The 15,309-nt window shown below is 47.8% G+C and overlaps 1 protein-coding gene across 3 annotated transcripts; it reads left to right on the forward strand.

Moving 5' to 3' along the window:
- Positions 1-786: 786 nt before the first annotated feature.
- On the forward strand, positions 787-4,240 carry CHCHD5 (coiled-coil-helix-coiled-coil-helix domain containing 5). Of its 3 annotated transcripts, none has more exons than XM_054575530.1 (4): positions 787-959; positions 1,789-1,929; positions 2,257-2,422; positions 4,194-4,240. In XM_054575530.1, coding segments are annotated over exons 1-4 (333 nt in total). In that variant the 5' UTR covers positions 787-957; the 3' UTR covers positions 4,218-4,240. The 3 variants fall into 3 exon arrangements, with proteins under 3 accessions (XP_054431505.1, XP_054431506.1, XP_054431507.1); XM_054575531.1 differs by having other exon boundaries at positions 2,257-2,389; XM_054575532.1 differs by having other exon boundaries at positions 2,257-2,359.
- The last annotated feature ends 11,069 nt before the right edge of the window (positions 4,241-15,309 follow it).

The following is a 15,309-nucleotide window of genomic DNA, read 5'->3' on the forward strand; positions in this document are numbered from 1 at the left end:
TATTGGTCTTTCTCTGACTGGCTTATTTCTCTTAGCATAATGTTCTCCAGGCCCACCGGTACTGTTGCAAATGGTAAAATTTCCTTTTTTGTTAAGGCCCAGTAGTGTTCCATTTTGTAAATGTGACGTAGTTTTATCCCCTCATCTGTTGATGGACACTTGGGCTGCTTCCATATCTTGGCGACTGGAACGCTGCGACAACTGTACGTGTGTTCGTGTGGCCGCAGCCAGGAGCACCCCGGCGTGCTTGTGGCTGGACCGGTGCTCTGCCTCCACCGTGTAACAATCAGGCCCAACCACAGGTGCCGCTCGGTCCAGGCCCTCCCTCCCCCGGAATTGTCAGCATTCCGGGAGGAACTGCAGAGGAGCCTGGCCGGGAACTCACATCTGCCCCGTTTCTGAAGGGTTTACTCTAGTGGGCAAGACGGACCAGGGTCCTGCTCTGAGGTGACGCCCCTTCCTGCCAGAGCCCTGAGAGGACGGTGAGCCCATGGGTAAGGCCAACGGCGAAGAGGTGCCCAACCAAGTAGCAAGCGCAGATCGTTGAGGGCCGGGCCACTAACTCCAGCCGGGTGTCAGGACCGTGAGCGGCTGTGGCCCAGCTGAGCGTAGCTCTGCCTTGGTGCGGAAGCAACCCTGGACTTACCAATATTTACTTCCGGTGGAGGCTGGGGGCTCCGCATGGGTAAAACCGGAAAAAGAAATAGATATGGCGATGGAGCCGGCAGCACCTCCATTGAAGGTCGGGGCCGGAAGTGGTTAGCAGGGCGCTGCCATTGCAGGTCCGGGCGGAAGGAGAGGCTATGAGCCACCGTGACAGGTTGGCGCTAAAAGCAATAGGGTCGCTGGGCTGCTGTTCCACCGGAAAAAAAGACAGGAGGGCGCCGCCATGACAACCTGACACCGGAAAAGGCTGGGAGCTCCTCCCCAACTGATTTCCCTGGCATCCGCCTCAACATGTGAGTAGCGGGAGCGCCTCCCTTGCGCGCTTGCCGCTCATGCCTTCTCCTTTCTGGTGACCGGGACCCGGACTGGATCCGGGAGGAGGGATGGTGTTTCTTACTTGGATCTCCTAACTCAGGACTCAGCTCCATTACCCACTCCCCGCGTGTTCAGGCCCCGCCCCCCTCGTTGGAACCCAGGACTTTGAGGTCCACTCTCACACCCACCCCACCTGCAGGACCCCAAACCTGTCCTTGGAGTCTCTCGTTTCGCCCCCCCAACCCCCTCCCCCTGTCACCCCACGTTTTCTCTTGAGCCTTTCTCATCTTCCTCGGACCCCAGAGCTCCGCAACAGACTCGTTCTAGACGCTGGCCCTGTGCTGCCCTCCGGGCCTGTCCCAAGAGTTAGCCTGTTTGTAGCATCCACCAGACAGACCTGGCCCCCAGCCTCACCCAGTGTTTCCAGATAGTGCCGTGAGGACCCTGCGACCCATCGGGGCCCCCAGTGTCCCTCCAGTGTCCCCGCTCTAAGAGCTTTACCCGGGCGTCAGACCCCGACACCCACCTGTGGCTCCCAGAACCTTCCAGAGCTCTGGGTCCTACTTCTAAGGCTCCGCGAGGAAATGTCCGGGATCCAGGACCCTCTGCTAGGACCCTGAGCCCATCTTAGAGTGACCAGACCTGTTTAAGGGCCCCCACCACCTACCCTGAAGCCCTCGGCCCTCTCCAAAGCCCGGCACCCTGCAGGCCCTGTTCTAGGACCCGGCAGACCAAGGGTCCCACCCCAGGCTCCTTCCACCCCTACCTGTACCCAGGTGAGAACCCCCTTACCTGCGTGTCCCACAGGCAGGCGGCCCTGGAGATCACTGCCCGCCACTGCGGCCGGGAGCTGGACCAGTACGGCCAATGTGTGGCCGCCAAGCCCGAGTCCTGGCAGCGGGACTGTCACCATCTCAAGATGAATATCGCTCGATGCACCTCCAACCAGTGAGTGTGGGAGAGTGCGGGCAGGGGGACAGTGCAGGAGGGACAGTGCAGGGGTAGGCAGCTCGGAGGACAGTGGGTAGGTGGCCGTCCAGGAGTTGGCAGTTTGGGGATAGTGCCGGGGCAGGGTGGTGAGGGGCAATGCAGGGGCGGGGTTGGGGGGGATTGGGTAGGCAGTGCCAGGGACATTTCATGGTGTTGGGGTGGGCAGATCTGGGTCAGGCAGCACAGATGGGGAAGGACAATGTGAGGCTGGGCATTGTGGAGGGGTGAACAGTGGGGTGGGGCAGTACAGTGGAAGCCTAGACACCTGAGGTACCCTCCCTGCAGCCCAGTGATCCGTCAGATCCGCCAGGCCTGTGCAGAGCCCTTTGAGGCCTTCGAGGAGTGTCTACGGCAGAATGAGGCAGCTGTGGGCAACTGTGCAGAGCAGGTGCGCCGCTTCTTGCAATGTGCTGAGCAGGTACAGCCTTCGAGCCCATCCTCAACTGAGCAGGTAAAGACCTGGTGTAACTCTCAGCCCCGCCCTCCCAGCACGACCTTGAGGTGCATCCAGAATCCACAATACTGTCACCTCTTGCCCCATTCAAGCCCCTGCTTAGGCCCGCCACATGCCTTCCAGGGCACCTGTCCTACTGTCCCTCTGGTGTCCCTGAATCCTCACATACCCGCCTCTGCACAATGGCAAGGGAGCACTTAAGAACTGACAACTAGCCCTGGTCGGGTTGCTCAGTTGGTTGGAGTATCCTACCATACACCAAAAGGTTATGGGCTCAGTTGTGGTCAGGGCATGTACTTGGGTTGCGGTAAGATCCTGGAAGGGCGTGAGGATGGGTTAAAAGGTTGTATTCCTTTAAATGTATACAGTATATAAACAGACATAGTATATGTGTGGTATTAAAATTTGACGAATGGGTGTAATTTGAAATAACTGCCTGAAAATACTTCTGGGTGGTGGGAGAGGGTTGCAATATTGAAAAAATGTTGAAAAACCCTGGTTTAGATGTTTACAGGACTGTGAGCTCCAAAGGCAAAGGTCAGCTCTTCACCAGCCCCTCTGACACTCTCTTATCTACTACCCATCTCTGTCCTTGTGGCCCCGTCTTCCCTTCTTACTCCCAGGGGAGAGGCCTTCTGTTGGGTTTCCATGTTCCTCTTACTCCTTCCAAGCCGTTCATTCGCTGTGATGGTCCCCGAGTGTTCCGAAGAAGCCTGACTTATTCTGCTGTATTTAAAAACCTTTCCACAGGCAGGTCTCAGTTCCGTGCTGTTTCTGGGCCCTCATCCCCCATCTCGAGCCCTGTGTTCTAGCCCCAGGAAATGGGTGCTCACTCGAGCCCGTGTCTGTCCTGCTGCCAGGCTTTTATCCAGCTGCTTTCTTCTGCTTGGAATGCGCCCTAGTCCTGCTGGCTGATTTCTATTCCAGCTTAGATATCACCTGCCTCAGAAAACCTCCCCCAGTGGCCCATCCCTACGGGCTTTCACAGTCCTTGAGCTCCCTCATATGCCTCCATGTCACTGCTTTGTAACCACTGCCCTCCCATCACCTGTTCCAGAGGCGTTCTTGCTAAAGATGGGGCAGAAGCCCTGTCCCCAGGACCTGCAGCCTTGTGTTTTTATGAGACAGGGGTAAGTGAAAGGTTCAGGCCCCAGGAACTACTAGCAGGAAGAGCTTTTATTTGTTAGGTAACATTCAGTAGCGATCATATACTGCCCACGCTAGTTTCTTAGTCATATGTTGGTGATGTTTCTTCAAGTTTTTTGGGCATCTGAATAGTAAAGACCCCACTTTCCCACCTTAGGACCAGTTGTTCGTTCTCTCCTTCCCTCCTGGGACAAGCAACCAACCTGTCCCCATAAAACATGCTCTTCAAACACTTCATGTTCTTGTAGCCCCTGATTTAACATGCTACTGATATCCGCCCCCACACACACCTCTCTATCCTGACTTTGTTTTCTTTGTAGATACTATAAGTAGAAATGTTTCTGTTCATTTGTTGTCTCTCCCTCCTTAGAATCAAAGATTTATGCCTGTTGTATCCAATGCTGGGTCCCTGGTACCTATAGCAAGGCCAGGCACACAGCAGGTATTCAGTACCTACAGCAAAGCTGCCTTCCCTGCTCCCAGTGACAGTTCACTATATCCCTTGTTCATGGGCTCTGCGAAGGCAGTCTCCGCTGAGTCTACACAACCACGCCATGGTGGCCCCAGGGCTGGGCACAGAAGAGAGACTGATACATGACAGTGTGTTTTTCCCCCCCAACAGGCACAGCCACATTCTGCCTCCTGAGGACTCTTTGGACCATATGAAAACTGGACAGGAGTGACTGGCCACTTAATGCCCCCGGCCCTGAAGAGTGACCAGATGCTGTCCTGAGGGCCCTGGACGTCTATCTAGTTAGTCTCTGGACATTAGGACTCACAATAAATAAAGACTGTACACCCAGCTTTGGGTCCTGCCTTCAACACTTGAGGGCCCTGGAGAGCTGGCTGGGCAGAAACCCCAGTCCTCTGTGCCCTGGCATCCCCAAGTGTGACAAGGAAGGGCCTGTCTCCAGGGCCAAGGGTACCCCCTCTTCCCTTGTTAACTGCCACAGCCATTCTTGTCTCCTGCTTCATGGACATAGGGACAGGTCTTTTCCTCCCTGCCATGCCAGCACTTGCCAAGTGTTTATCAAGTGTTTACATAAGGCTTAGGGGGCACAAATAACATCCCTTTTCTTCCTGAGTTTAGCACCAGTTGAGTGATAGACTGGGCAGCTGGGGCTCAGTCCCACTGAGGACTTCTGGGAGGTTGCATAGAACATCCCTCAGTTACTCTCCAAGGGGCAGCTCCCCATCTGCGCTGTGGGCTGTTTTGAGGGCACCAACCATCTAGCACTTATGCCTGCACTGTGTAGTCGGGTGGACGCTGCCATCAGAAGAGCCTAGAGAAGAGGGAGTTTGTGAGCAGCACTCAACACACAGAAGGCAGTGCCAAGTGGACCTGGGCAGTGGCTGTTGCAAGGACTTCCTGTCCCCCTCAGGGTGTCAGGTTCCATGGGCACAGCTGGTGGTCACAGGCTCCCACAGGTCCTGAAGGGCAGGTCTGCAAGAGAGGGATCCCAGAGTGCTGAGCTCAGTGTGCCCAGATTCACCATTTAGACCAGTCGCTCCCCCTGGAGGTGACTCCAGACCTCCAGAAATTGAAAGTGACGCCAGTGCTGACTAGACTGGCCATTTGAAACCTGAGGCTTGTGCCCTGGCTTGCAATAATGAGCTGGAGTCTGTCCTGGCGATTTGATCTTAAAGACAAAGACAGCTGGCAGTTGGTATAGGACCTAAGGCAAAAGTCCAAGTGGTGGTCCCTGAAGGGCTGCGGGGACCTGGCGGCTTCTGTTCCCAGCTCCAGCTTCCTTGGACTGTAGACTGAACCCTCCAATTTTCTGTGCATGTTTTCAGCCAACCTCAGAGCTTCTGAATGTGTTCTGCTCCATGAAACTGAAAAGTGTGATAGCAGATGAGATTGAGACTCCGTTTCAAAATCTCCAGTAGGCTAGATCAGCTCCCTGTGCAGTGAGCTCAGGGGCGCAAGATGGAAGCCTTGAAACTGCACCACACACTGTCAAACAAGTCCTGGGGCCAACCCAGATGAGGGGGTGGGGGTGGCAGGGGTGGCACCTCTTGACGGCACTTAGCTGCAACGAACTTTGTCCATGTTTAAAATACCATAAAAAGTTCCTATTCCTGTGTATTGGTAAACTATTTCTAAGAGTTTTTTACATGATCTGAATTTCCAGATTGCCATAAATTTCTTGAGTATCATAATTTTTAAGGTCTACAGAATCTAGTGAAATCCCTTTTTCCTTTTCAGTTTTATTTAATGATTTTAAAGAAAGAGGGAAATACCGATTTGTTATCTCAGGGAGCGAGGGAGAGAGAGAAACATCAATGTATCCTGTTTATACATTTATTGGTTGATTCTTGTGTGTGCCCTGACCAGGGATCAAACCCACAACACTAATGCATCAGGATGGTGCTCTAACCAACTGAGCTCCCTAGCCAGGGCCTGGTCACTTCTTGTGCGTGCCATGAGCAGAGGTTGAACCAGCAACCTTGGTGTATCAGGACAATGCCCCTTTTTCCTTTCTGATGGTTATCTGTACCCTCTTTTTTTCTTCAATTTTGACAGGTCTTTATAAATTTTATCAACCTTTTCACAGAATCTGTTTTTGGCTTTGTTGATCTTTCTTTTGATATTTGTTTTTAAGTTTACTCTTTTATTATTACCTTATTTGGGATTTAATTTCCTGGGTGTTTTGGGTTTCTTTTTTTGTTTTTTTTGCTTTTTTGACATGAATATTTAGTTCACTGGTTTTCAGTCTTTTACTTTTTAACCCCTGCTCTTAAATTTCCCATAGAGTGTGGCTTTCTATTTTGCTTTTTTTGTTGTTGTTTATCTCAGATTTAGTTTAAAATTATATTTCTTAATTTCTAAACATGGGAATTTTTCTAGTCATCTTGTTTAACTGCCTTTGGGATGGGAGCATGTTTTATGATTCTAATTTTTTTGAAATATGTTGAGTTCTTATGGCTGGGTACACGGTCAGTTTTGTCAATGTGTCACATGTGTTTGAATCATAATCCTCGGTTCATGGTGTACTGACATCACTTGGGTTCTCCCAGAAACAGACTCAGGGCCAAGGATTTGAGAGATGCTCCCAAAGTGCATTGGAGGGCAGTGAGCAGTGGCACAGGGCAAGAGAAGCAGCACCCCAGGGACATGTTGTCCAGCAGTTGGCACTGTGGGCAACAGCATCATTCTCTGGGGACAGCTGAGAACATATTCTTCCCACTCAAGAGGTGAGGCTGTTTATACATTAACCTCATCAGTCACCTTGTTGAGGCTACTTTGGAGGCTGCAGTTTGTTTTTTCTTTTCATCCTCACTCAAGGGCATGCTTATTGATTTTAGAGGGTTAGGGAGAGAAACATCAATTGGAGATAAATGGATCAGTTGTACACACCCCAACAGGAGCTCAAACCCGCGACCTAGGATTGTGCCCTGACCAGGAATCAAACCCAGGACCTTTTGGTTTATGGGATGACACTCCAACCAACTGAGCTACACCAGCCAGGCCTGGAGCCTGGAGTTTTAATTCTCTGCCAGTTCCGGGTTCATGTCAGTGGTGGCCACATTGTGGTCAGTCACTTCAGGGGCCACTACCTGTTGCCATAGCTGCCACTGCCTAGCTTGTTTATGGTGCATCGGCGGCAGCCGCCATCCATCATCTGCCCCCCGCCCCGTGCTGCCACCCATCACGGCCCCCATTGGTGGAAGTGTCACCATAACAGGAATGCCTTCAAAATGCTTGGCTCAGTTCACAAAGTAGTCACATTCATCCAAGGAGGCCACCTAGAAGTGGGCAAGTGGGGAGAACTGGTGGGGCTGGGGAATAGGTAACTGTGTTGGAGGTGGTGTGCAGATGCTGAGTGGAATACGCACTCAAGGGAGTGAGGGTGTGGCTCCAAGAATCTCCATTTTGTCTGTGAGGGTGGAGCTGACTTTATGGACAGAGATAATTTCACTCTAATGATGAAAAGTATTTCAGTCAGCACTTACTTACAGTGGATGAGCACCTAGTTTATGGTGCCAAAACTTTCAGGCAGAATGTATGCAAACAGAAGCCAGATAATCTAAGGAAATTCCTCATCTTAAAGTAACCTGGCTCGAACCATGAAGTGTGCTGCTTTTCAAAAGTCCTGTGCCGCGCCCCAGACCAGTTAAATCAGAGTCTCTTGGGGGTGAGACCCAGATAAAAGTATTTACTTACTTTACAATCTATTGGGTTGGTCAAAAAGTCCGTATGATTTTTTCTGTAAAATACAAGACATTTTTTTCATCAATAACTTTATTGATTTGGATATTTTGAGAATGTCAGCTATCTCTGGCTATTGGCTCCTAGTGGGTAGAGGCCATGGGTGCTGCTAAACATCTTCCAATGCATAATATGGCCCCACAGCAAAGTAGTATTTGGCCAAAATGTTAGCAGTACCAAGAAACTTCGCAAACCTTTTGACATGTTCAACCAGTCACAGCATCTTCTCCACATACTGCACAAATCTTTTTTTTGAGATTCAGTTGCATTTTTACCTTTCTTGAAATAATAAAACATGTTGCATATCTTCTTCCATCTTCAATATTAAAATGGCTACACAAAAATTCACCAATTTTGATAAGTTTTTTTAAATGCACATTGATATGACACTTGTCTCAATACAATCTAACAAAATTGAAGTTAAAAACAACTAAGCACTACTAGAGCCATCTTACAGAAAAAACTAAACAAAGTTTTTGGTCAACCCAATACTTCTACCACCTCCTCCCGGTTTCTGTTTCTCTCCCACCCCCAAGTACAGTAGGATTCTTAGTACAGTAGTAAGAGGGACCCTTTTCAATATATGAGAAATGACATTTGAGCAGACTTGTTGCCAGTCCTGGGAAAGGGATCAAATCCCTGGTAAGAGCCAACACTGGGATATGGTAAAAGTTCATTTCTCTGTTCAACCCAGTGACGCCGTAGGGCTCAGAGTCCTCCAGCTGACATTGTGCTCCTGTCAAGCAGATGAAGGGAGAGAGCGCAAGGATCATGCAAGACTTTAGATGCCAGTTCTAGAAGTGCTGGTGTCTGTCACCACTGCCATCAGCCAGAATTTAGCCCTTCCTCACTGTAAGGGATGCTGGGAAGGGCAGCCTACTGTGATGGCAGGCAGTGGGCCCTCAGCATCACCTCTGCCACACTGATACCCTGCACAGTTTGGGGACAGTACTCAACATTGTAGCATTCCTGAAGTGACAGGAACACACTGGCGTGGATGGAAGAGCTGTGTGGCCTGGAACAGCTTTTCAGTTCATAGGCTATCCTGCAGCCTGTGTTCATGGAGTAGGATGACTTTGCAAAAGGCTTTTCAGCTGTACAGAGCCTTTCCCTCCACCCACGTTTTTACACAAAGGGGTCAGGTTCCTAGAATAAGTCTTCCTGTTGTTTCTAAACCACATTAAACTCATTGTCTTGGCAATGTCCCCAGCCCTGAAGAGAAGCTGGAAGTCCACCTTGACCTGATCAAATAGTGGCTTGGTCTCATGGACTTCATTTGAAGGAACTGCTCTCTTGTCCTTCATTTTAATCTTGGTACCTAGCAGATTTGATAAGGAAAAGAAAAAGGGGCTTAATGCCTAGACCTCAAAGCAGAAACAGGCAGCTCCTAGCTGACCCTCAACATTTGCAGCCAGGGCAAGAGTGCAGTGGAGGCCCTTAAACCAACATGTCCATTATTTAAAATTAATAAGTCAAGCCCTGGCTGGTGTGGCTCAGTGGATTGGGCGCTGGCCTGTAAACCAAAAGATCGTGGGTTCAATTCCCATTCAGGGCAAATGCCTGGGTTGCAGGCCAGGTCCCCAGTTGGGGTGTGTGAGAGGCAACCACTCATCAAGGTTTCTCTCCCTTTCTTTCTTCCTCCCTTCATCTGAAAATAAATAAATAAAATCCTTTAAAAAGAAACTAATAAGTTAAGCTAAGAAGATGCTAAATGAAATCTGTTCTGTCCTACTGCCATGTTAACTGTTAACAAAATTAAAAACATGTAAAGCTATGGCTCTTATATAATAAACATTGTCAACACATCAAAGGCACTACATTTAATATTTATTGCTCATATCTGGGTTATTGGTTGGATGAGTAATAAAAGATAAGTAGCAGAATTATTAATTATTTCATTAAATTATTTTTTGCCTTCATTTCAGCAAAATCAGCAACTAGTTAAAAGTTAAGATTTTTACTTGTTTTGAGAAGGAAGAAAGTGGGTGCACGGCACTGCTATGCAAGAATCTATAGGCCCTAGTCGTGTAGCTCAGTTGGTTAGAGTGTCATCCTAATATACCAAGGTTATGGGTTTGATCTCCAGTCAGGGGACATACAAGAAGCAACCAATGAATGTATAAATAAGTGGAACAACAAATCAATCTTTCTCTTTCCCTCTCTCATCAATTTTTAAAAATTTTTAAAAAGGGCCCTGGCCGGTATGGCTCAGTGTATTGAGTGCTGGCCGGTGAACCAAAGGGTTGCTGGTTCGATTCCCAGTCAAGGCACATGCCTGGGTTTCAGGCCAGATCCCCAGTAGGGGGCGAGCAAGAAGCAACCACATACTGAAGTTTCTCTCCCTCAATTTCTTCCTTGCCCTCTCTCTATAAATAAATAAAATCTTTAAAACATTTTTAAAAGGAATCTATGGCATTTATGATGTACATTTCTGATGAGAATGTAAAAGCAACTACTTTGGAAAACAGTCTGGCATTTCCTCAGAAAATTTAAGTGAAGTTACCCTATAACCCAGCAATTCCACTCCTGGGTATATTCCACCCAGGAGAGTTGAAAACAGATGAGGCCTGTCCAGAAGGTATCTGGCCATGCAATATGAAAAATAGGGACATTTATTGAAGAAGATACAAGGTACAAGAAACATTGTACATAGGACAATGACTCCTCAGTCCCCTTCAAAGCAGGCACCTTGGGCCCTCACATAGTTCTCCCAGTCACCATCAGCTGCTCCATCATATTTTCCTGAATCTCATCAACAATCTGAAATCTCTTCCCTTTCAAAGGTGATCATAGTTTTGGGAAAAGCCAGAAGTCTCATGGTGCCATATCTGGGCTGTGGTGGGGCTGAGTCACCCGGATGATTTGATGTTTCACCAAAAAACTGCATGAATGTGATGCATGAGCAGCTGCATCATTGTGATAAAGCAGCCAAGCATCAGTTGCCCATCATTGCAGCCTTCTGAATCATCCAAATAGTTTCTGCAGAGAAATGTTCAAACTTAATGCAAAATTTGATGCAAAATTAGATTCATTGCTCTACTCGCTCATTTTGAATGCAATGGCCACACAGTACACATGCTCATTCAATGGCGTCTACCACCCCTACTGACTAGTACAGTGAAGTTGTCATTGTTCATGCATGTGCATTCCAGTCCACTCTCCTTGGCTGCCAGGTTACATCCATGTCATGTAAACTGTTCTTATTATATTAACCATAGCTGGAGTTTTTCTGGACAGATCTCATATGTTCACACAAAAATGTGTGCAAGACTGTTCATAGCAACATTATTTATAATAATCAAAAAGTGTAAACAACTCACCTATTCATCAACTGATGAACAAATAAACAAAATGTGGTCTATCCATACAGCGGGATATTATTAAGCCATAAGACAGGGTGAAGTACCAATACCTGCTACAACATGGATGAACATTGACATGCTAGGATAATGCTAAAAGAGAAAAGGCAAACACAAAGGACCACATGTTGTATAATCCCATTCATATGAAATGGCCAGAATACACAAATCCAGAAATAGAAAAGTAGACTCATGGTCACCAGGGACGAGGGAGATGGGGAATGGGGTGTGAATGCTAATGAGCAGGAGGCTCCTTTTTCAGGTCATGAAAATGTTTTGAAATTTGTTGTGATGGTTGCACAACTTTGTGAATATATTATAAACCAACCAATAGTGCACTTTAAAAAGTTGGATTTTATGATATGTGAATTATATCTTAATAAGAAATATTGTTATAAAAATTTTCAGCCAGTTCATTCATTCATTCAAGCATTTATTAAGCATCTACAAAATGTTAGTCACCATTTTACACGCTTGGATTACATAAAATAGTGAACAAAACAGATTAAAACACCTGCCCTCATGAAAGTAATAGATTAAAAGAGAATACAAGGAGAAAAGCTTAGGTAAAAGTGCTATAAAGAGGATCTGTAAAAAATGAAATGGTTGCAAATGAGTTTATTGCAGAAAATTGGCTGGGAATTGCGTAACGCCGTCTCTGTTGGGCCCAGAAAGAAACAACCCTTGTGTCTGGGACCTTATCTGACCCTCTGCGAGATGGACTGTGGCCAAGACATGTCTCCCTCCTGATGTCCCTGAGCCTCTCTCTCCAGTGAGTCATAGTGCTCCAGGGATTAGGCTCAGATATGCACCAATATATACAAATGTGGCTTTTAGCAAAATGAGCACAGACTGCTCCTCTCTTTTGCTGAGTGTTTATCAGGCAAGATGCTTACGGCCCTGAGCATGTTTGCTCATCTGTAAAGTAAAGCCAAAAATATTCTTCTGATTGTTTGTTGTTTGCACTGATGTGATAATATTATATACCAAGTGTTCCACCCACTGCCTAGAATACAGTCTAACAACCATCAATTCCATTTACTTCTGCTGAAAAATATAAAGAGGAATAGAAATATACATTACTATTTAGCAGTATATTAATAACTCAGTTTATGCATTTTTAATTGAACCTCATGTAGAAGGGAAAGAGGAAGAGAGGGAGAGAAACAGATTGATCAGCTGCCTCTGGTACGCACCCCTACTGGGACCAAACCTGAAACCTAGGCATGAGCCCTGACTGGGATTCAAACCAGTGACCTTTTGCTTTGTGGGATAATGCTCAACCAACTGAGCCACATTGGTCAGGGGCCAAATTTGTCATTTTTTAATAACACAGTATTTAAGGACAGGAATTTAGGACCAGGTCTACCATGAGGTTGAATGAATATTCTATGTGACAGATTGAACAGTCTAAGGTCCAGAGGATCAAATGACTTGATCCTTGTTTTCAAACAACTGAGCTAAAGATTTATCATTTATTGCTTAACATATAATCTGTATCCCTAGTCTAGGATTTAATTTGGAAAACATTTTCAAAAGTTTGTAAGACTATAAAATGTGTGTTGCGACCATAGCTGATAGGCATGTGAACTCATAAAGTGGAGCCAACGCTGAGGTTTGTTAAACCGCAGATGTCTGGGCCCTAACCCTTGCGTTCCTCATTACAAAGACCTGGGGCGGGAACTGAGGTTCTGCTTTTCTGCCAAGCTCCCAGATGAGGGGACCTTGAAGCTGCCAGACTAGAGAGCACACTGAGAACTCGGCACAAATGAAGATGAGCAGCCCCGCCCCAGCATCTGCTTCGGAAGCTCCCCAGGGCCAGTCACCACACCCACCTGGTCACACACCCAGCACCCAGTGCCCCCCAGCACCCAGGAGTGTGGTGTTCATAAGGATCTACAAGAAAAAGGTAGCAGACTTTCTGGGGGCAAGAGAAATGGGGGAAGGAGCACAAGTGGGCATAACTTTTTATTGACTCTGTTCAGCCTTTTCTGTTTTTCCTACCAATTGTTAAGTACAAGACAACAGCCCTGGCTGGTGTGGCTCAGTGGATTGGTGCTGGCCTGCAAACCAGAGGGTCACCAGTTCAACTCCCAGGCGGGGCACATGCCTGGTGTGGGCCCAGCCCCCAGAAGGGGCGTGTGAGAGGCAACCACACATTGATGTTTCTCTACCTCTCTCCCCACCTTTCCCTCTCTCTAAGAATAAATTTTAAAAATCTTAAAAAAGAAGAAGAAAGTAATCTTACTTTTGAAATGAAAACAAGACAACAGACCCAAAATGGAGTCAGTGATGCTAAATCCCATGTCACCAAACTGAGACTTACCAGCACTGTAAATAGTTTCAGCTTTCCCAGAAATGGAATCTCAAACCAGTCAACAAGCAACCTCCTGATCAAGACTGCTAAGTAACCTGGCTGAGAGATCCCTGACATTCCCCGAAGGAAAACAGCCTTGCAGTAACCAATCCACTTTTCTGCCTGTTACGGCATCCTTGTTCCCCACTCCCCTCTGGCTATAAAGGTCTTCTATACTGCCCAGCTCCTCAGAACTCCTTTCTGTTTGCTAGATGTGAGGCTGATCATTTGAATCGACTTTTGCTCACACTCTTAATATTTTTAATACCCTTCATTTTATTTTTTAACACTATATATTTTACGTAGTGACCCTGCCCCAAGAAAAAAAGGTTAGATCCCTATTTTTGATTCAGAAAAACAAGTCAGGAGAACAGGCATACATGGAAAAAACAGAGGAAGCACCCACACAAGTGCACACCCGTGACCAGTCAGATCACAGGACAGAGACGAGTGAGGGCCTGAAAGGGCCCGGAAGAAAAGCTCCTGCTTACGGAGCATCCTGCGGAGTGGCCCTGGGCCTAGACCTGAGGCCCCACCCCAGCCCCATCTGATGCAGGCCCTGCCTCAGGCTAACCTTAGGTCTCCCTCCTGGAGACCAGAAGTTTCTGCTGGCCCATCTTATTTACAAGTGTCAAGTAACAAAAGTTACTAAGAGTTACTACTTATGGAAGGCTGGGGGCGGGGTGGGGGGGATGGGTACACGGGGCTAGACAGGCCTATGGATGCTTCCAGAAGTAGGGAATATCTTTAAGTCCAATGAACTAAAAGCCAGATGAGAATCTGGGAGTTCAAAAGGGAGAGGGTATTTTGAGGGGGCGGTGGGGGGGAGGGGAGAAGCCGTGAACTAGTTCTGACATGATTTGTAAGCGTCTCTGTGGAGAGCAGGTGACTGGGTGGAGGAATTAGAGGAATTAGCAGGGATGCCTCGAGGTGAGGCAACTTGGACCTGGGAGAGCCAGGGAGAAGGATCTGTAAGAGGAATTTCAGGAAGAGGGATGATAAACTGCCATTGCTCTCCTGATCAAAGCTGGGAACAACTTCTACCGCAAGTAACTGCTGACCCACTTACTCGTCCATTAAGTATTTATTGAGCACATTGTTGTGTCAGGTCCTAAATCAGAAAAACATTTTGGTTAAATACAGAAGACTTAAGTGACCCAAAAATGTCTTCCTAGAGACCTTTTAGAAGGCACTAACACCACAAGAAGCCAAGGCTGCCCGGGACAGTGGCAGGCCCCACATCCCCCTCCCCCTTCCACAACCACGGATGCGGAAAAGCCGAGGGAGCGGGCGCCTCTTCCCCGCCGGATCTTCCTGTTGCCTCCGACCCCACAGCAGCTGCTGTGCTTGCCCGGCAGAGGGCAGCCAGGGCCAGACAGCACTTTTCTAGCCACTTGCTTCGGGAACAGGACCGATGGGTACCCAGCCCACTGAAGATTGGACACAAAGCCAGCTTGCTGGTGGCAGTTGCCCTAGAAGAATAGGGCACATGGGGAGGCTGTAAAGAAAGATGTTTTGAATTCTCCCTGAGCTGTGCGGGTCCTGCCTGGAACATTCTGGGTCCCGGCACCCTTTCCTGCTCACCTTTGAGAGGATTCTGAGATGAAGGTGTCACAGGTAGGCACAGGTAACCAGGTTCTTGGTGATTAAAGAACTGAACCGAACACACAGAGAATTTATAGCAGAGAGAGAGAGAGCAGATTTATTAATAAGCAATAGTACACTTCACAGATTACAGGAGCGGACCAACCAGAAGGGATGCTATTCTTATAGGAAAGATACTTCCTGGTTAGTTTTGGTGGACTTTTAT

This window comes from Pteronotus mesoamericanus, unplaced genomic scaffold, assembly GCF_021234165.1.
Source record: "Pteronotus mesoamericanus isolate MK-2021 breed Mesoamerican mustached bat unplaced genomic scaffold, CSHL_Meso_final contig_311, whole genome shotgun sequence".
Taxonomy (NCBI): domain Eukaryota; kingdom Metazoa; phylum Chordata; class Mammalia; order Chiroptera; family Mormoopidae; genus Pteronotus; species Pteronotus mesoamericanus.